Source organism: Panthera onca (genome assembly GCF_046562875.1).
Source record: "Panthera onca isolate mPanOnc1 chromosome E1 unlocalized genomic scaffold, mPanOnc1 haplotype 2 h2.Chr16_ul_1, whole genome shotgun sequence".
In the NCBI taxonomy this organism is placed as follows: domain Eukaryota; kingdom Metazoa; phylum Chordata; class Mammalia; order Carnivora; family Felidae; genus Panthera; species Panthera onca.
Window position 1 is genome coordinate 48,052 of NW_027675808.1, and position 20,512 is coordinate 68,563.

General features: G+C 49.9%; 1 protein-coding gene across 4 annotated transcripts in view; it reads right to left on the reverse strand.

The window, feature by feature from the left end:
- Positions 1-17,931, reverse strand: part of LOC144615217 (pleckstrin homology domain-containing family M member 1-like) — a 20,411-nt gene extending 2,480 nt beyond the window's left edge. The window contains exons 1-6 of one of the 4 annotated variants that reach the window (XM_081794701.1): positions 17,798-17,930; positions 15,227-15,369; positions 11,979-12,067; positions 8,233-8,480; positions 5,872-6,498; positions 7-233 (exon numbers count right to left, since the gene is read on the reverse strand). In XM_081794701.1, coding sequence (XP_081650827.1) covers positions 7-233; positions 5,872-6,498; positions 8,233-8,480; positions 11,979-12,026 — 1,150 coding nt within the window. In that variant the 5' untranslated portion in view covers positions 12,027-12,067; positions 15,227-15,369; positions 17,798-17,930. Of the gene's footprint in view, positions 1-6; positions 234-5,871; positions 6,499-8,232; positions 8,481-11,978; positions 12,068-12,467; positions 12,654-15,226; positions 15,370-17,797 lie in introns of those variants that run through there. The other 3 variants (XM_078442092.2, XM_078442089.2, XM_078442090.2) reach the window with 3 other exon arrangements.
- Positions 17,932-20,512: the final 2,581 nt, after the last annotated feature.

Here is a 20,512-nt window from a genome sequence, read left to right on the forward strand (position 1 = left end):
ACTCACAGTCACTCAGGGAGTAGCCCTCACACCTATCCAGATCCTCCTTGTGCAGCACTCTGGCCAAGTCACAGCGACTGATGAGCTTGGCCTCATTTATGGCAACGAGGCAGCTGACCAAGGACATGAGTAGCATCCTCATCATCTTCGGAGGGGAGAAGGTGCAGCTGAGGGCCTGTGGTCCCGAGGATCTCCCAGACGTGCTGCTGGTCTCCTCTGAGCACCTGAGGAATCTGGAGACAGCAGCCAAATGTCCCGGCTCACTCACGGCTCCCCGCCTGGCTATTTCTCTTTCCTCTCACCATTTTATACTTTCTTTTACTACAGAAACTTTCAAACATTTACAAAATAAGAGAGAATAATATCATGAATCTCCATGTAGCCACTGCCCAGCGTCAACAGTGAAAAACCGAGGCTGATCTCCTTTCATCTATAGGTTTTCTCCTGTTTTAGCCATTCTCACTCTTGTAAAGGACACCTGGCTATGGGCAGCATTTGGGTACAGGGGTGGGGAGTGAGGCTGGCAAAGGAGACTGATGAGCACTGGACTTTACTGGTACTTGCGTGTGTGGGTTTGAACATGTGCTCTCGTAGGAAGGGCCAGGCCACTGGGTGTTGGTCTGCCCTCAACCCCACGCTCCCAGACGCATGATATGTGACTTTTCCCAAGGGTATACCCTGCCATGTGCAATTCCTGAGAGGCTGTCTTATAAGCTCTACACCTTTGTTTCCACTCAAAACTGGGGTCACTCAAGTAAAAGTGACCTTGTTGAAGAAATAAACTTCACTTTCACACTCTGTGTGTGTGTGTGTGTGTGTGTAGGGGGAGGTGCAAGGGGCGGGGACTCTGGATTCACATCGCCTGCTTTCAAAGGTTGGGCTGCAGTGTGACCTTGGGCAATATACTTTACCTCTCCGGGCCTCATTTGTAAAAGGAAGATATGCCAGTACCCACTTACTAGGGTTGTCATGATGATTAAACGAAATGATAAATGCCTAAATCTTGGTTTTGCATTCCCCCCCAAAATAGGAAGCAAGACTTCTGGGACAAAGGTTGATTCCTAGGCTGGAGTTAGGAAAGAGTATAAAATAAGTCTGAATTATCTTGTGCTAGAAAGTAAGAAAGTGCTCAAAATATGGATTGGGGCACGTCAAATGGACATGAGAGCCAGCTCAGAGGGGCACCCGCTGGCCAAATCTGGAACACTTTCTTGGTAACAGCTTTATTGAGATAAAATTCACAGTACATAATTCACATACCGCACAATCACTTAATTTAAAGCGTGCAGCTCAATAGTGTGTTTGCAGAGCCGTGCGACTATGATCGCGGTCAATTTTAAAACATTTTCATCAACCCAACAGGAAACCCCATACCCATTAGCTGTCACTAATCCACCCCTCCTCCAACCCCTGCCCACCACAAGCCTACTTTCCATTTCTCTAGATTTACCTAACCTGGACACTGCACACAAATAGTCACACCATAGGTGGCCTTTGAGCCCGGCTTCTTTCGCTTAACGATGTTTTCAAGATTTATTCATGTTGTGGCAGCCACTGGGATCTCATTCCTTGTGATGAATCCTTCTTTTGTCTCTCTATTGATCGTTTTATAGACTTTTGGGCTACTTTGGGGCTATTATGAATGACGGTGCTGTGAACATTCACGCACAAGTGTTTGTGTGGACAAATGTTTTCATTCCTTCGGGCATATACGCCAAGGAATGGAACTGCTGAGCCATAGAGTAACTTCAAGTTTCAACTTTGGAGCAACTGCCTGACTTCAAAGTGGCTGTACCATTTTACATTGCCATCGGCTTTTCCACATCCTTACCAACACTGGTTACTTTAAAAAAAAAAAATTATAAAGTTTATTTAGTTATTTTGAGAGAGAGAGAGAGAGAGAGAGAGAGAGGGTGCACAAAAGCTAGGGAGGGGCAGAGAGAGAGGGAGAGAGGGAGAATCCCAAGCAGGCTCCTCACTGTCAACGCAGAGCCCAATGCGGGGCTTGAGCCCACAGACTGTGAGATCATGACCTGAGCTGATATCAAGAGGCTCAACTGACTGAGTCACCCAGGTGCCCCAACGCTTGTTTGTTTTTTTAATTCAATTTACTCTTTTTTTTTAAGTAGGTTCTGCCCATGACCCTGATGTTGAGAGTCACCATGCTCTATACCAACTGAGCCCACCAGCACCCCCCCCACTAACACTTGCTATTAACTGTCTTTCTGATCAAAGCTCTCCTAATGGGTGCCAAGTCGTACACATGATGGTTTGGATCTGCATTTTCCTGGTGGCTAATGACGCTGAGCATCTTTCTATGTGCTCTTTGGCCATTTGCATATCTTTGGGGAAATTCAGTATTCAGATCTTTTGCCCATTTTCTAGTTGGGTTATTTGTCCTTCTTTATTGAGTTGTAAAAATTCTTTATCAGATGGGAATGCAAGCTGGTGCAGCCACTCTGGAAAACAGGATGGGGGTTCCTCAAAAAACTAAAAATAGAACTACCCTACAACCCAGCAATTGCACTACTAGGCATTTATCCACGGGATACAGGTGTGCTGTTTTGAAGGGACACATGCACCCCCATGTTTATAGCAGCACTATCAACAATAGCTGAAGTATGAAAAGAGCCCAAATGCCCATCGATGGATGACGGATGACTGTATATATATATACAATGAAGTATTACTCGGCAAGCAAAAAGAATGAAATCTTGCCATTTGCAACTATGTGGATGGAACTGGAGGGTATTAAGCTAAGTGAAATTAGTCAGAGAAAGACAAACATCATATGACTTCACTCATATGAGGACTTTAAGAGACAAAACAGATGAACATAAGGGAAGGGAAACAAAAATAATATAAAAACAGGGAGGGGGACAAAACAGAAGAGACTCATAAATATAGAGAGCAAACAGAGGGTTACTGGAGGGGGTGTGGGAGGGGGGATGGGCTAAATGGGTAAGGGGCACTAAGGAATCTACTCCTGAAATCATTGTTGCACTAGATGCTAACTAATTTGCATGTAACTCTTAACAAATAAAAAATAAAATTAAAAACAATAAATTAAAAAAAATAAAAAATAAAAAATTCTTTATGAGATACATGGCTTGCAAATATTTTCTCGCATTCTGTGGGTTGCCTTTCACTTTCTTGATGGTATTCTTAGAAACAAAAGAATTCAATGATGATGAAGACTGTTTTCTCTATCTTTTCTTTTGTTGCTTACGCTTTTGGTATCGTAGCTACAGAATTAATACAGAATGGTTTCTAAGGTAGTCTGGGACAGTTTGGCCATCGACACAAATAAAGATAGTGACAGGGGAGCTTGGCCGGCTCAGTTGGTGGAGCGAGCGACTCTTGGTTTCAGGGTCATGAGTTAGCACCCCACCTTGGGCCTAGAGCGTCTTTGAAAAAAATAAGGATAGGGACAGATTATAATCTAGTGAAAGAGATAGGAATCCCTGAGTCCTTAATAGTAATAAATAGACAAACAGATACATAACGGGGATGGGGTTGGAGCTCTTCCTGACAATAAGATGGTGAGTGATAAACGTGGAGGTGGTCATGAGGTTGGAAAATCATCACTCTGCAGCCATCATAGATTAGTTTGGGCAAGAATCATCAATGGATATTAAATCTAAGGTGGTGGGAAGCTTGGTGAAGAACTGGATGGGGCACCTGGGCTGGCTCAGTCGGTTAAGCATCCAACTTCGGCTCAGGTCATGATCTCGTGGTTCATGGGTTCAGGCCCAGCATCGGGCTCTGTGCTGACAGCTTGGAGCCTGGAGCCTGCTTTGGGTTCTGTGTCTCCCTCTCTCTCTCCCCCTCTGCCGCTCACACTCTGTCTCTCTCTCTCTCTCTCAAAAATAAATAAACATTGGGAAAAAAAAACTATCAATGCCATGAAAACACAGAATGGGGCTATTTCTGTCACCGTGTGCATGTGTGTGTGTGTGGTGGGTGTGTGCATGCGTATCTTTCCCCTGAAAGCAGGTGTATGTTCCTGAGAGCAAAGGCCTAGGTTCCTCCACCCACAGGCTGCTGCTTGGGCAAGATGGCTGCCCTAATGGCCTTGTTTCCTCACAGATGTCTTCTAAGCTCACTCCGTACCAGCCCGACTCTTGATTTTGGCTTGGGTCATGATCTCACAGTTCCTGGGATCAAGCTCTGCATCACGCTCTGCACTGACAGCGAGGGGCCTGCTTGGGATTCTCTCTCTCTCCCCCCGCCTCTCTCTCTGCCCTTCCCCCACTCATGCTCGCTTGCTGTCTCTCTCTCTCTCTCTCTCTCAAAACAAGTAAATAAACTTGAAAAAAAAGTTTATCATGTTCTACCTATTAGATGAGCAAATATCCAAAAGTTTGATAATACCTTCTGCCTACAAGGCCGAGGGGGCACAGGTACATTCCTGACAGAGTGTAAACAGGCGATTATCTATGAAAATTGTAGATTCATTTATCCTTTGCCTCAGCAATTCTGTTTCTGGGACTTTACTGAACAGAGATAGTTGCATAGAATTCAAAGATCACATACACACGGTTATTTACAGAAAGAGTGAACTCCAGTGTCCAGGAAATACAGGGCTGGTCAAATAAACTAAGGTACATTCATACAATGGAAACACATGCCATAGGGGGGAAAAAAAATTAAGAAACTGATATGAAGCTCCAAAACAAAAATCCTGATCTCTTCTAAGACAAGGTATCAAACAGTATATTTATAATAGCTTTGTGGGGATGGGGCAGAGATAAGAAATATAAAAGACATTTAAAAGTCTATTACAGATCTATTAACAGATATTAACAGTTATTAACAGATCTATTCATATCTGTTAGATGCATTTAGAAACATCAGAAAAAGACATGTAAAGGGGGTGCCTGGGTGGCTCGGTCAGTTAAATGTCTGACTTCAGCCTAGCTCATGATCTCACGGTTCGTGAGTTCGAGCCCCACGTTGGGCTCTCTGCTGTCAGCACAGAATCTGCTTCAGATCCTCTGTCCCCCTTTCTCACTGCCCCTCCCCTGCTCATTCTCTCTCTCAAAAATAAATAAATAAACTTTAAAGAAAAGAAAAAGAAAGATGTAAGGAATTAATAATTATGGTTACAAAGGTGGAGAAGACGTTTCACTGTAGGTAGACTTTTTTTTCTTACCATAAAAATAAATCTATTAAAAAATGAGTGTTTAAAAAGGGCCTGAACGAAGAAGGCTCTGCTGGGGTGAGCATGGTACAACATAGAGAGATGGTGACTCACTACCTTGTACACCTGAGACTAATGTAACACCGTGTGTCAACAATACTCAAATAGAAAAAAGTTCTTTTAAAGAGACAGCTCTGCCCAGCGTCCCTTCTCTAGTCAAGTTCATTGCTCCCTGTGCTCTTCCTCCACTCACTCGCTTGGCCCCTTTTGTGCACCACCTCCTCCAGGCCTCATTCAGGGTCTGTGTCCTTCAGAGGCCTTCTGGGAGGTCGCAGCGGAGCACCCAGACGCGCTGGGCTTCACTGCGTCTTTTGGAAGTTGTATATCTAACTCCGAACCGTTGGTTTCCGCCCTAGAGGCAATAATATTTTACACGAAGCCTCAGAGAAATTAGGTAACTGGTCGAAGATCAGCCAGGGGCAGAGCTGGAGCCTGATTCAGCTCGAGCCCTCCCTGAATCCATTCTCCTCGCTGCCCCATGTTGCCTCCAGTTACAAGTCCCAGCAACTCCAGTCCCTGAGGAAGAGCCACGATCCCCTTTTCCTTTATGCCCTTAGAGAGGTCAATGCTCAGTGACAGGCAATCACATGCTATAGGGAGGGAGAGAAAGAGGAAGAGGAGAAGGAAGGAAGGCAGGGGGAGGAGAGGAGTGGGGGAAGGACACTCACTCTTGCAGAGACGGGTCTGAATCATCGGCATTTGCTGTCCCCAGGTCGGAGTCGTAGGACATGGGCTCCTCGGAACGGTCTGGACTCTTGGAGCCATTCTCTTGGAGTAGGCAGCTATCAGAGTTTAGGCTGCAAGACAGCTGGGATGAACCGGCGGTGTCCAGGCTGAGGGAGGAGGCCGTGAGCTTCCGGTTCCGTCGGATCTTATGGCCTGAGTGCTGGACTTCGATGTCCTCCGAGCCTGAGGAATGGGAAATTGAATCCAGAGACTCTTTCCGCTGTAGTTCTGTCCCAGAGGTGGTGAGGGGGTCGAGCTCAGAGAGCGGGCAAAGCCCAGAGAGAGCCAGCGGGGTGAGCGTCCACTCGTTTAAGATGGCGGACTTGTAGGAGGGCTCGAAGGATAAGGACGTCAGTCCCTGCAGGAAGCTGAGGAGGAACTCGCCCTCCTCGGCGTCTCGAAGCAGGGCTGTGGGCTGATAGTACTCGCACAGGCGGGCGGGCTCCTGGAGGAGCAGCTTCAGGTAGCACTCCATCAGGCCGTCATTGAGGGCCAGCCTCAGCCAGGCCCGGCAGCGGCCCACGTCCGTGCTGACAAAGATCAGGTGCTCCAATTCCGAGACGATGTGCCTGGGGGTGGAGAGGACAGGCTTGTTTCAAGAAGTGAGTTCAGATCACAGAGGATCATTTTATCCACTGGTGAGCAGGAGCCAGTAATAACGACTGCAAGTATATACAGGCTTGGGAAAATATCTCAGATAGCAGTGTTCTACAGGGAATTGAGAAATATTTAGCTACAACTCCCCACTTTTTCAAGGTTACTGTCATGCAGGATAATTGCCATTTTAGTTTCAACTCCCCAGGCGCCCTTGACATCACCTGCTCATCCGGCATACATGTGATGAGCCCCTAAGTGCCAGGTCTTTGGAGCTGTGAAGATACAGGATACAGACATGGTCCTGCCCTCAGTCCAGGTTACTACCTTTCAAGGGCACACGGAAGTGAACCCTGTTGTCAGTAGAGCTGGGGTGGGGGGAAGGCAATCACTTCCAGGTTGCAGTAAGGACAATGCCTTAGGCAAGGCATTGCGGGATTAGGCATAGGGATTAGGCACAGGCAAGGCATTGAGCTGGGCCTTGAGCGATTTCAAGCCGCAAAGATGGAAGGGGAACCTCAGGCACCAAGGACTGACAGAGAAAAGGCACCAAGGGTAGGGAAGCAGCAGCTGTGTATCAGGAGTGGTGAGCACTCCCGTTACAGCACGGGGAGGAGGAGGAGTGGCTGATTGGGTTGCAAAGTCAGGTGATGCAGGGTCTTGAGCATCCAACCGGTGAGGCAAGGTGGGGCAAGGGTCCCCACACCTGGCTGTGCGTCAGAATCACCTGGGAACCTGGTCAGGATACAGATTCCGGGGCCCCAACGAAGTGAATGGAACTCCAGGCTAGCACTGGGGAGCCTGAGAGTTTTTACACCGGGAAATGACTTGACCGCAGTCGCGCAGACTTCTGGGTGGGCTGCTCGGGATAAGATCATGTACCCAACTCAGTTCCCGAACCCTTGGTCTGATGTAAATGCCCTTCCTCTGACCATCACAGTGCCCTGAGCACGTCTCGCCCATAGGAGTGCGTGCGCCACAGGGCTCAGGGAATGAGCTCGGGTTAGCTTAAGCTCAATAAATGTTGACCAGCTGCCTGACCTAAGGACAGACACAATGAGATAAGGGGGACAATCAGAAAGCCACTGCCACCTAGGAGTGAGGTAAGAACCTGAGATAGGGCGGTGGCAGTCAGCATGAAAAGGAAGATACAGACTGACAAGGCACCTTCAGGCTGAAGGTGGCATTTAATAGCCCTTAGAGGCAACGTGCCAGCAGCTGCTTGCTCCAAAGCCCAGGCAGTTAGGGCCAGGGCCGCAGAGGCAAACGTCCCAGGGTGGATATTCAGATGATCTGGATTCCACGTCTTTAAAAAATGCCATAGCCTGTTAGGATATAATACTTAGCATAGAGATGTTCAAACATTCCAAGGCAGGGTCAGCAAACCTCTTCTGTTAAGGGCCACTTAGTAAAGATTTTAGGCTTTGCAGGCCACACATTCTCTGTTCCAACTACCCAACTTTGCCACGGTGTGGCAAAAAGGCGGCTCCTGCTAAAGGCGACCAGCCAGGGGCCTGAGCAGCCCCAGGCCATTGCCTGTGCGCTGAGGGGCTCTTGAGGCTTGGTCTAACAATAACCCCTATCTCACCCATCTCCATTCTAGAACACAGAGCATCTCTGCTGCTTTCCCATATAGCTGTAGAGGGAGAGCCCAGGGTCACCCACACTGAAGCTCCTCCCCAAAGCAAAGCCTCCCCTGCTGATCTCACTTGTGGGTGACAGCTTTCAGGAGGGGCCAGAAGACAGGCTGAGGCAGAGGCTTCTGGTGGGCGCTCTTCTTCCTTTTCCCTCCGGCCTCGGCTCGGATGTGCTTGGCATGCAGGCCGTGGATAAATACGGCCTCCAGGGCACTGCACATGGTGTTGGCATCTCCGTCTTCGCTAGTGACCACTGTGTCCGAGGACACGTACTGCTTCTGCAACGCCTTCACAGATCCCACTAGCTTCTTCTTGATGACCTAGTCGGTGTCAGACATAACACAGGCCTTTAGAAGATCCTGCGGTGACCCCTGGAAGGTAAGTGCTTATCACCAAATACACGCACACCCACACACGTGCTCACGTCTACCTGTGGGTGTGTATACAGCAAAACTAGCACAAGCTAATCATAGAAAACAAAGATGGGCGCCTGGGTGGCTCAGTCGGTTGAGCGTCCGACTTCGGCTCAGGTCGTGATCTCACGGTTCATGGGTTCGAGCCCCACGTCGGGCTCTGTGCTGCCAGCTCAGAGCCTGGAGCCTGCTTTGGATTCTGTGCCTCCCTCTCTCTCTGCCCCTCCCCCACTTGCACACGCACGCACGCTCTCTCTTTCTCTCAAAAATAAATAAACGTTGGAAAAAATTTTAAAAAAAGAAAGAAAACAGAGACAAAGCATAGAGGAGAAAAGGAAAATTACGTACTTATACCACCCAGAGATAGTTATTTTTTTGCAAAGATATTTGTATATTTTTCTTTTGTTTTGCTTTTTAAACCGAACTTCAGTGATTTGATAGCCATAGAAATCTTGTGTTTAAATACCGGCTCCATCATAGTTACAGGTGTGGGAGCCTGGGTGATCCATCTAGGGCAGGGGTGAAGCTTTCCACCTTGTTTAGGGGTCTACGATTCCATGAAGAGGCAACAAGTGCCACTTTAGAACCATAAAAACACCAAGAAAACAGGAGCATGGTCCACATTAAGAAAGATCGTAGGGGGGCGCCTGGGTGGCGCAGTCGGTTAAGCATCCGACTTCAGCCAGGTCACGATCTCGCGGTCTGTGAGTTCGAGCCCCGCGTCGGGCTCTGGGCTGATGCCTCGGAGCCTGGAGCCTGTTTCCGATTCTGTGTCTCCCTCTCTCTCTGCCCCTCCCCCGTTCATGCTCTGTCTCTCTCTGTCCCAAAAATAAATAAAAAACGTTGAAAAAAAAAAAATTCAAAAAAAAAAAAAAGATCCTAGGGGCACCTGGGCGGCTCAGTCAGTTAAGCATCTGACTCTTGATTTCAGCTCAGGTCATGATCTCACGGTTTTTGAGTTTGAGCTCCGTATCTGGCTCTGTGCTGACAGTGTGGAGCCTGCTTGAGATTCTCTCTCTCTCTCTCTCTCTCTCTCTCTCTCTCTCTCTCCCTCTCTCTGCCCCTCCTCTGCTCATGCTCACTCTCCCTTTCAAAATAAATAAAATAAACGTTATTTATTTAAAAATATCTTTTTAATGTTTATTTTTGAGAGAGAGAGAGAGAGAGAGAGAGAGACAAAGTATGAGGAGGGGGGAGGGGCAGAGAGAGAGGAAGACACAGAATCCGAAGCAGGCTCCAGGCTCTGAGCTGTCAGCACAGAGCCTGATGCAGGGCTCAAACCCACGAGCCGTGAGATCATGACCTGAGCTGAAATAGGACGCTTAACTGACTGAGCCACCCAGGCGCCCCTAAAATAAATAAATAAACTTTAAAAAGAAAGAAAGAAAAAAGGAAAGATCCTTGACCTGGCAGTCAGAGGCAGATGTTAGTCTCAGCTCTGTTGGTCAACAGCTGGGTCACTACAGACATTTCACTTAACCTCACTGAGCTTAATTTCCTCATCTGTTAAACGGAACGAATACTTCCTGACCTACAGCACAGGAGTTGGGGGGCGGGGGGATTACTCTGAGGGCAGGACTTGCTTTTTTTTTTCATTCTTGCATCCTCAACACTTGGCTTGGTTCCTGACACATGTAAGTATTCCGTTAAGGTCTGTTACATAAATCAATTATAAAATACATATATGTAAAATCCTTTGGAAAGATAAAGACAGTTCTGTCATAGTATAAGCATGTCAAAATTACCTATGTGTTTTGGAAAAGGATTGGGAGGGAATACAGAAAACCTGGTTTGAACTGTTAGCTGATAGGATTATGGATAAATATTTTACTGTTTTATTTTTATCTTAGCCCAAACAGTTCATGTTAATGTTCTTTGAAAAGTCGAATGTTCTTTTTTTTTTAAAAAAAAAAATTTTTTTTTTTTAATGTTTATGTATTTTTGAGACAGAGAGAGACAGAGCATGAACGGGGGAGGGTCAGAGAGAGAGGGAGACACAGAATCTGAAACAGGCTCCAGGCTCTGAGCGGTCAGCACAGGGCCCGACGCGGGGCTCGAACTCACGGACCGTGAGATCATGACCTGAGCCGAAGTCGGACGCTCCATCAACTGAGCCACCCAGGAGCCCCTGTTTTTTTTTTTTTTTTTCTTTATAACAGCTTTAATGAGACACAATTTACATTGCCTAAAATTCACTCATTTAAACTATACAGTTCAGTGATTTTTGGTATGTTCACAGAATAGTGAAACTACAGCCACTACCTAATTTTAGGACATTTTCATTGTCTCAAAAAGGAACACTGTGCCCATGAGCAGTCACTCCTCTCTAGTCCCCTCTCCCTCAACCCCTAGCAACTACTAATCTACTTTCTGTCTTTATGGATTTGCCAATTCTGGACATTTTGTGTAAATGAAGTCATACAGTATGCAGTCTTTTGATGTTAGACATCTTTTCATATGACTTATGGGTCATATACTTCTTTTATTGTTTGCTTATTTGACTGGAGAGAGAGAGAGAGAGAGAGAGAGAGAGGCAAAGAGAGAGGAGGACAGAGGATTCAAAGTGGGCTAGGGAGTGACAGCAGCAAACTCCCAAATCGTGAGATCATGACCTGAGCCAAATGGACGCTCAACCGTCTGAGGCACCCAGGCCACCCTAATGCCCTCTTTTCTTTTTTTTAATGTTTATTTATTTTTGAGAGACAGAGAGAGACAGCATGGGAGGGAGAGGGCAGAGAGAGAGAGGGAGACCCAGAATATGAAGCAGCCTCCAGGCACTGAGCTGGCAGCACAGAGCCCGATGCGGGCCTCCAGCCCATGAGCCGTGAGATCATGACCTGAGCCGAAGTCGGATGCTCAACCGACTGAGCCACCCAGCTGCCCCTTCTTTTAATGTTTACTTATTTTTGAGAGAGAGAGAGAGAGAGAGAGAGAGAGAGGGAGAGAGAGGGAGAGAGAGAGAGAGAATGTGCATACATGTATGTGCCTGTGGGGGAGGGGGCAGAGACAGAGCGGACCGAGGATCCAAAGCAGGCTCTGCTCTGACAGCAGAGAGCCCAATGCAGGGCTTGACCTCACAAACTGCAAGACCATGAGCCGCTTACGATCATGACGCTTAACCGTGTGAGCCACCCAGGCGCCCCATATGTATGACTTCCTTTGAGAAATCCTTGGTCTTCAGGCAGCCCCTATTAAAATCCGTTGTTTTTTATCAATTCCCATTCTATCACCAATAAGATGTTCTAGAAAGGGCAGGGTCTCCTCAGAGCCTGCTTCTGCTATAACTCTTTCTCAGCCCGAAGCCTCGCTTTCCAGACAGTACTCATTCATTTCAAAGTGAGGAAGACCAATGACATGGCTGTCCCGTGCCCCCTTCCCCACCCTTGAGCCTCTCCGACTGCCTACCGGGATGGCAGCCCGGGGGTCCAGTCCATTCTCCACCACCGAGAGCATTTCCGCTCACACTGCAGCTCCCTCGGAGAATCACATGACACCTGCAGAGACAGACGGCGCGGCCAGATGAGCAGGTTCCAGCTCACCACCCCCAGCCAATTCTCCCCCTCCCCCCAGCAGGCAGCGGGTCAGCCCATCTTCCTCAAACTGCAATGCAAAGGCCTCTGAATTCAAAAGTAAAAGCCAAGAGTGGATTTTAAGGAAGGAAACAAGGGAAGAGAAGAAATCTGAGGGCTCGAATCTCAGGAGGTGGGGAATCCTATGTGCCGTGGGTGGGTCCACCCTAATCAGGGCATGGAGAGGCCTCTGTATGCCACACCAAACGCTGGCACAAAAAAGCAGGGAATGAGGGGCCGATTTGGATACAGAACTAAGGGTGCGAGGGGGATGCTGCCGCTGGAGGTGCCAAGAGCCCACGTGGACCAGGAAGCAGGGGCTCACAATTCACATTCGGAGCCTCTGACTCCTGTGCCAGCCCGATGTCTGCCAGCTCGGCAGGGACAAGCACAACTGAAGGAAGTTTCCAAAGGGAGGGCCTCTTGCTACATAGCTGCTTCCCCTCCAGGCACGAGGGTCCAGCTGGAGCAGCACAGGGACACGCCTAAAGGGAAACAACACGGGTTCGAATCTCAATTTGCCACTAACCACTTAGGCATGCTAGGTGGGGCACCACGGCAGACGTCTCAAACGGAGGTTATGAATGTGGAAAACGCCCAGCACAGTGCCTGACGGTACTAAGGATAAATGGTATCTATTACCCCGGTTGGATGTGGCCAAGCCTTATAGGCAAAGGCCACTGTCTGAATGAGTCCGCTCAACTACCTGAAGTCAGTACACAGGTAAATCCCTCAGGGCACTGGCTTCCCCCCCACCCCCCCGGGGGTGGCTTAGGTGGGGGGGGGGGGGGGGGCTCAACCTGAGCCTCGGGGGGTGGCTGTTGGCTCGCCTGGACCGCCCCAGCCACTTGGACGGACCAGGATTGGGCAGGCACATTCCCATCTAAACAGATCTCTAGTGACCACGCTGCCGAGCATGGAGGGACACCAAAAAATAGGTCATCGCTGTCTCTGTTCTCAAAAACCTATGGCCCAAAGAAGTTATCAAATGGAGGCATGATGAATGGATTTTGTACTGTTTACACACATTGCTTCATTCATTCCTTGTAACCACCCTAGGCGAGCTCTTTTATTATCCAGATAAATCAAAGCTGACCCAGGTCAGGGAACTTCCCAAGATCCCAGGGCTGATCAGTGGCGGGCTCTACCACCTTCGGCCAGGATGACATCCACCCTTCTGGAAGAGGCGGGTGTGAGCTAGGGCTAAGGGGTGGCTGGGGAGGGGGCAGGGAAGTCTTGGGAGGAGGGCTCTCCAGCTGGGGGCCCAGGTGGCGGGATGCAAGGGAGCATCAGGGTTGAGTCTGGCAGGAAAGGTTTACAGGCGAACAGTGAGGCATGGAGAACGGCAGGGTGGCCCTAAATGATGAAAGACGCTCTGATTCAAGCCCTGGCCTCTGGATCCGGCAGAGGGTGAACAGGACCCAGCGCCGACCTTCCTAAGTAAGGACATGCAAAGGCAGATAGGTGTGTGGAGGACGGCCCCCACGAAACCAGCTCTGGTCAGCGCACAACAGACTGACAGGAGGAACACTAGCCCCTGGCCACAGCCCATCAGACTGTCTCTCCCTCCACCACTTTCCCAGCTCCTACCCACTGGGAATCCTCAGGACCCTTCGCTGGAGACCAGCTCCATGCTCTGGCCACCAGGGCACCGGGAGAAGGGGACATACTATAGAGTCGGTCCTGAAACCGTGCCTGATCCTAGAGGCTGGGTTTCTTCAAGGCTACCCTACGCAGCCCTGCAGGCCACGTTCAGGCTCGCTGGCTTTGAGACCCTGGCATCCAATCCCCTCTGGCAATTCCGGGGGCCTGCCCTTCTAGACAGAGCCTCAAGCCCTAAAACTGCCCTTCCCTCAGCCGGCCTCAAGGCTTGGGCCTCAGCAATCTGAAGAGGAAGACCATTGAGGCCTCATCAACTAATTCACTGAATATAATATTCACTGGAGGGAGGGAGGCTTATCATTAAGTGGGTGCTCTGGCCAAGTCAGGGTCTGCTGAAAAAACAAAGTAAACTGACACTGAGGTCAGAGCAGGGCCAGACAAGAGACAACTGTGACCTAAAACAGTGTCGGGAACGTCACAAAAGGACAACAGTGCAGAGAAACCTAGAAGAATTGCCACTTGACAATTCACAAAACAGAACTGAGACGTGGGGGTCAGGCCAAAGTTCCGGGCACATCTTTCCTTGCAGGAAGCCAAAGCTCCCTACATAGGCCTGTCGGTTCTAGAACGCCTCAGGAAGGCAGGAAATGGCTCAGAGGCAGGACCACGACCATCTACGATGTGAGATCTCTGGGCTCTGGGTCTCCTGACTGCTAGGTCAGCACTCCAGCAGGCTCCTTGGGTGAGCCAGACCCCCATCTACCATGCTATGGGACTGGTTTCACTTTCTATCTTCAGAGCTGTCTTCACTGACACCAAGAAGCAAACGAAAGAGGGGTGGGTCTTCAGGAGACCCAGAAGAAAGAGAGCAAGTAGAGAGTTCAAACATCCCTGATACAGTGGAGCAGAAAAGGTGAGTGCCGTGTGCCTTTAGGAAACTCTTAAGTCACCCTTCGTCTACCTCTGCCCCTCTGTATTGGTTCACTCTGGCACAGGATCTCATTCTCTATCCTCATTTAATTCTTAAAACAATCCTGTGAGAGAAGGATGAGTATCCCTCATTCACAGAAGAGAAAACTGAGGCTCAGTAGAAACATGCCTCAGGTGAGGGACAGAATTTTCTCATTCCAAGCTCTGTGCCTTTCGTCAGTTCATACTGTCCCAGGTCCTTGGTTCAAAGAGTTTCAGGCAAACTTATTATTCACAGACTCTTCAGAAGCTCCACCTTATCAAAGAAGGCCTAACACTGACAAGAAACAATCTTGCCCATCAGATCTGTGGCCCCAACTAGCTGACCACAGGTCCTTTCCATGGCAGCCAGGTTTCCGAGCTGTCCCTCCTCAAATGTTCCAACACACAGGAAGGAATCGTTGGGGTTGATTCTCTTCGTGATACTGCCTGGCCTTCTATAAACATCCAATTTCACTTCCTCCAGAGACTAAGGAAGAACGAAAAGAGGAGAAGGACTCAGATGAGACTTACATTAGAAGAAGAAATGGATAACCTGGCTTCACCACTTTCGAAACACTCCGTTCATCAGTAAACAGCAACCTCTTCTTCTTAGAGACTTCCCCGCCATCCGCGACAGCCTCGTCTCTACGGCCTGACTCCGATCCTGCACCTGGCTATGCAGGACAACAGGCCGGTGTTTAAGCCCTCCAGCTGCTGTACCAGGTGATGAGTCAGGGTTTTCAGCTGGAAACAAATGACAAAGTTATCTTCTGATTCAGAAAGACAGCTGATACTTCAGACATGTGAGTGCTGAGTAAACAGCACCTCCTTCTACCTGAAGAAAGTTGGATTTCTAGACAAGAGCCCTGTGGGGGGTGGGATGGGTGTGGGGGGGGGGGGAGTGGGTAGGGCGACAAAGCAACTGAATATCAGCTGGAGGGCAAGCAACTTCTGGCTCGTGATTCCCAGTCCAAAGGCTAGTGGGTGAGGCCAGAAATGTGAGGTCTAGGAACACTGGGTATCTTTCTTTCCTCCCTCCCTCCTTCCATCCAACAACACCCATCTCTCCCATATTCTTGTCCCAGATCCCTTAAGATTCTGGCAAGGACCAAACTCTGAGTGAATGAAAGCAGGACCTTTGCCTGACTCATTCACCATTGTCTTTCTAATGCTTCAAACAGTGCACGGCACACAGTGGTGCTCACAAAATACTTGCTGAATGAACAGATGAGTAAAATAAAAAGGCTCAGACCGTTTCAGACTGTAAGAAGTTGAGGTATACAACTTCTCAGTGGTGGGGTCACTGCAGAACTCCTTCCATTACACCAAGCTGCCAACAGGCTGAAACCCTTCAGAGATCACACCTTAACGGAAGGGGATATTGAAGGTAAAAGGACATCCGATTCTCAAAGGCGTGAGACTATAAATGCAAGCAAACACAAGGGGTCTTCTTTGGGGTCCTTTACAATGGCTGTCAAGTGGCCAATCCTTTGGAGTTTGGTCACCAGAACTTAGAGGGGATGTGCACCCCCAAATCCCAGGAGATTATAAATGTTAACCATGGAGCCTGGGTGCCTCAAGAATGTCTAGCTACTCTGAGATAACTTGACTCTCTGTGTTCATGGGTAATCAAAATGGTCAAAACTCAATGATCCAGCACCTGCAAAAAGAGGAAGCAATTCAACAGCCTCCACGGAGGCCTCGGCGTCCCCAGGATCCACTCATCTCTACTCTTCACAACATGTAACGTCACCTCTGGCACATTCGGTAGCGGGACTAATCTACAACCAGTTCTGGCCAGGAGGAGCACTGGGTGAGGGTCCTTTCTGAGCGGCAGGGCAATGCACATGGACATGATTCTGTGACCACAGCCAACCCCACACAGTGGAACCGCTTGAGTTTCTCCAGATCGTCACCCAAAAGGAAGTGATAAGCTTCCACTGCCCCAGCTGAATGAGTAGCTCCCTCACCTTCCAGGTATTTGGATGATACCTATCATTCCAGCAGCCAACGCGAGTAATGTAATATGGATGCCAGGAATACAATCCTTAAGGACAGGTACAGGGGGCCTGACATCCAGGAAAAGCACTTGACCCACGGGAGAAGGATCTCTACTCCTCCACACTTACTTACCATCTGAGGCCCTGCCTCAATTGAGGTGTTCGGCAAGTGCCTGGCTCTGAGAAAGCAGGTGGGGTTGGCAGGGGACTGCACTAGGTTCTCAGATCAAATGGGGACCACATCAAGGGAAGAGTGGGCACAGAGCTGGGATGAAGAGTTGAAATGGGGATAGGAAGACGTCAATCTAACAAGATTGGGTAGGGGTGGTGGGAACTAGGGCAGCAAGAGTTGGGGGGTGGTTTAGCAAAGACTCAGGAATGAAGTGTCCTCAGGCTGGCTGGGGATGGAAAGAAAGTATGCGGTGGGCTTGGAAGTTAGGGGTTGAGTGGGTGAGGGCAAGAAGATACATACAAGACTTGAGATAGGGCTGAGATCAGAGTTATCAAGAAGAGGGGGGTAAGCGCAATAGGGCATCTACTGTAGTGGTAGGTATTAAATGAGTGGGGGGAGGTGGGTGTTTTGGCTGAGCAGACCTTGGGGGGCTGAGCAGGGGGGCTGGGATAAGAAAGCTGAGCCTGAAAAGGGGTAAGCCAGAAAGACGGGGAGGGGGAGGGGGGGCTCGAGGAGGTTTGCGTGGAGCACTGGGATTGCCAAAGGGGTTGAGGGGTGAGAAGGAGATGCGTTAGAGGGAGGCGGAGGGAAGTGGCTGTCCTAGGGGTTGGAAGTGGGCTACCGTGGGGTCGAGTGTGGCTGCACTTACGCAAGACCAGTGGTGAAGGGGTGAGGGTAAGGGCTGGGCTCGGGTCACGGGTGGAGAAGAGGAAGGGGACGGGTCAGCACTGGCTGTTTGGGCTGAAGGCTCGGGTCCGAGTGGGGTAGGGTGCGGGGCTCAGGCCGGGCAGGGAAAAGGCTCTGAAGCAGGACAGTTTCAAAGCAACCAAGGGTTTGCGATCACGGACAGGGCTGGTGACCCATCGCCCGTTCTCGTCTCGGCCCCGCCGTCCCCTTCTCACCCTCCTCGCCCTCTGACCCCTAACTCACCAGAGGGAGCGGGGAGGGGGCGCGGGGCACTCCTGGCCACTGCAGCCCCTAAGCCTCCGACCAGGCGCTGCGGCCTCCGGGCCAGGGACAACAGGAAACGGCGCTCGCGGCGCCTGACGCCATCACGTTGGTTCGGCGTCCGGCCCCGCCCCCGGACCGCGGAGCCCAGCGCAGGGCCGGCGGAGCCTCGGGGCGGGGCCAGCGCTCAGGAAAGCCCAAGTTCCCAGCTCCAGAGCAGGTGAGTGATCTGGGAGGCTGGGGACTCTGCGACCCGAGATGCGCACGAAGAGGCGAGGCCACCAGGCTAGCCCACCAGTGTCGGGCGGAACGTGTCCTACTGCCCGCCCCCAGCAGTGTCTGCGTCTCACTAGATCCCGGCCGCCTTCTGGGTTCACGACCTTGCCTGGGCACAGCACTATCTACCGTGCTGTCTACCGAGGCTGTCTGTTGGCCTCCTGCCCGGAAGGTTCCCACTTGTAAAATCGGACCAATAACGTCTACCCTAGTTTTGCCTCCCTGAGGGCATCAGTGCAGTTGGTGCTTCCCGCCTGGTGGTTCTCAGGACAAGCATACAGGTTTTGATCACCCCTATCACCAAGGGAGCACCTTTAGGTACCCGTCAGCCCCCAGGCATGAAGCTTAAGGTTCTGGTTATTCTCATCTAGCCAGGAAGTTGTTTGTTTCCTTTACTTGGTAGAGTTGACATTTCTCTTTCACATGGACCCAGAACAAAAGGTCAAGAGTGTGTGTTGGTGGGGGTGGGGACAGATGTCTTGTGCTTTGGACACTTCATACCTGCAGGCTCAGGTCAAGTGGGATCTTAGGGCCTGAGTGTGGGGTGAGTACTGGGGTGGAGAGGTACTGCTACCTGCAGGTCCAGGGGGACTTTGGGGGTGTCTACAGGGCTGGTCTGGGAACGGGACAGTTCTTGGAAGAAAGCTCCACTGATCTGGGCCAGGCTCTCCATCAGCCTTTCTGGGAAGGGGAGAAGAAGGGGTCCCAGTGCCTGTTTCCATTTATAAAACCAGCTGTTGGAGATGTGGCACCTGAGTGTGTGCGGGCTGCCTCTTCAATAATTCTGTCTCTAGGAGCGAGAACCACCTCTCCTCGATTTTAGACTAGATGAATCTGAGTACATTTAGTATGGTTAACAGTTGAACAGAAAGTTAGAAATAAGGACACGGAGGGATGCCTGGGTGGCTCGGTCGGTTAAGTGTCTGACTTCGGCTCAGGTCACAATCTCACAGTTGTGAGTTCCAGCCCTGCATTGGGCTCTGCGCTGACCGTGCAGAGCCTGCTTGGGATTCTCTCTCTCTCTCTCTCTCTCTCTCTCTCTCTGCCCCTCCCTCGCTTGTGCTCTCCCTCTCCAAAGTAAATAAACGTTAAAGATAAATAAATAAGGACACAGAAGCAAAGCATTATCTTAGCGTTAAACAACTTGGAAAGTAAGGAATTTACTGGGAAATCCAGTTTCCTGGGCAAAAGGATAGTGTTTCTGGTTATAATTATAGCACATCAAGAGCATCAGTGTCTTGATACAAGCATGCCCTCCCCCAGATGGAGCCAGCAACATTCCTCAGTTCTTCCAATGAATTTTTGCGCAGCCGCTGTCTGCAAAAGCTGTGGGAACCCCGCATGGTAATCTCTTATCTATCTTTTCAGGAGCCCCTGTCTCCTGGTCTTCTCTTACTTCTCAGGCCTCTCGGCCCCTCTGCAAAGTCTACGGGCTTGTCCTCCTCTCTCCATCTTACTCTGGCGCACATTTCCACCATTCGTGGGCCACGAGTCCACCAGGTAATCTGAGGCCGGAAAAAAAAATCTCCCATTACCCTGTTATTTGAGCAATAATAAAGGTACGTGCAAAGTGCCATGGTGCCAGGGAAGAGGCCTTGAAGGTTATCCTGGCGGAAGCAACTTTTATCTGAGCCTTCCGGGTGGACACAGGAAAGGGCAATGCCTGCGAAGAGACTGGTAGAGAAACGGCCGGTGGGTAGGAATGCAGACTGAGCTCAGGGGAGGGTGCACGGAGAGGTGGAGAGGAAGCTAGGAAGTAAGGCTAGAGTAAGGGGAGGGGGCTTAGAATGGAAGGGGGAGATAAAGACAGATTGGGCAATGGGGAAAGGGAGGAGGCACAGACAGAGCTGGAGGCCAGTGCAGGAAGGGCTCAGACGCTCACAAAGGCACTGGTCTGTCAGATTTCAAGCACTACGCATAGTCATTCAAAGCCAGGCAGGAGGACTGCAGGCATCTGAATTTCTCGGGGGTCTAAGGTGTAGATTCCTGAACCCCGCCCCTGCCCTGGAGAGTCACTCTGGGATGAGGTCCAAGTATTTAGCCTTGACCCAAACCTTTTCTGTCTCTTGCCCTACCACCCGTGGATCTGAAGGGTGAGAAAATGTGAGAATCTCTCCTTAACCTAGGAGCTGAAGGGCAAGGCATTTAACAGGTGTGGAAAATAGAGGCTCCTATTTGCCAGATAGGAATTTTGATTTATCCTTAGCAACCACCCTGAAGGTAAGCACCATTGTTATCCCCATGGCATAGATGATAAAACAGGCTTAAGAGAGGTTAAGGAACTTGGGGGCCCAAGGCCATACAACTCATAATTACTACAGGTGGGATCCTCACCCAGCTCTGATTCTAGCTGGAGAACTAGCATAATTCAGTGGCCGAGCAAGTGGGCTTTGGAGCCGGGAATGCTTAGGTTTGAATACC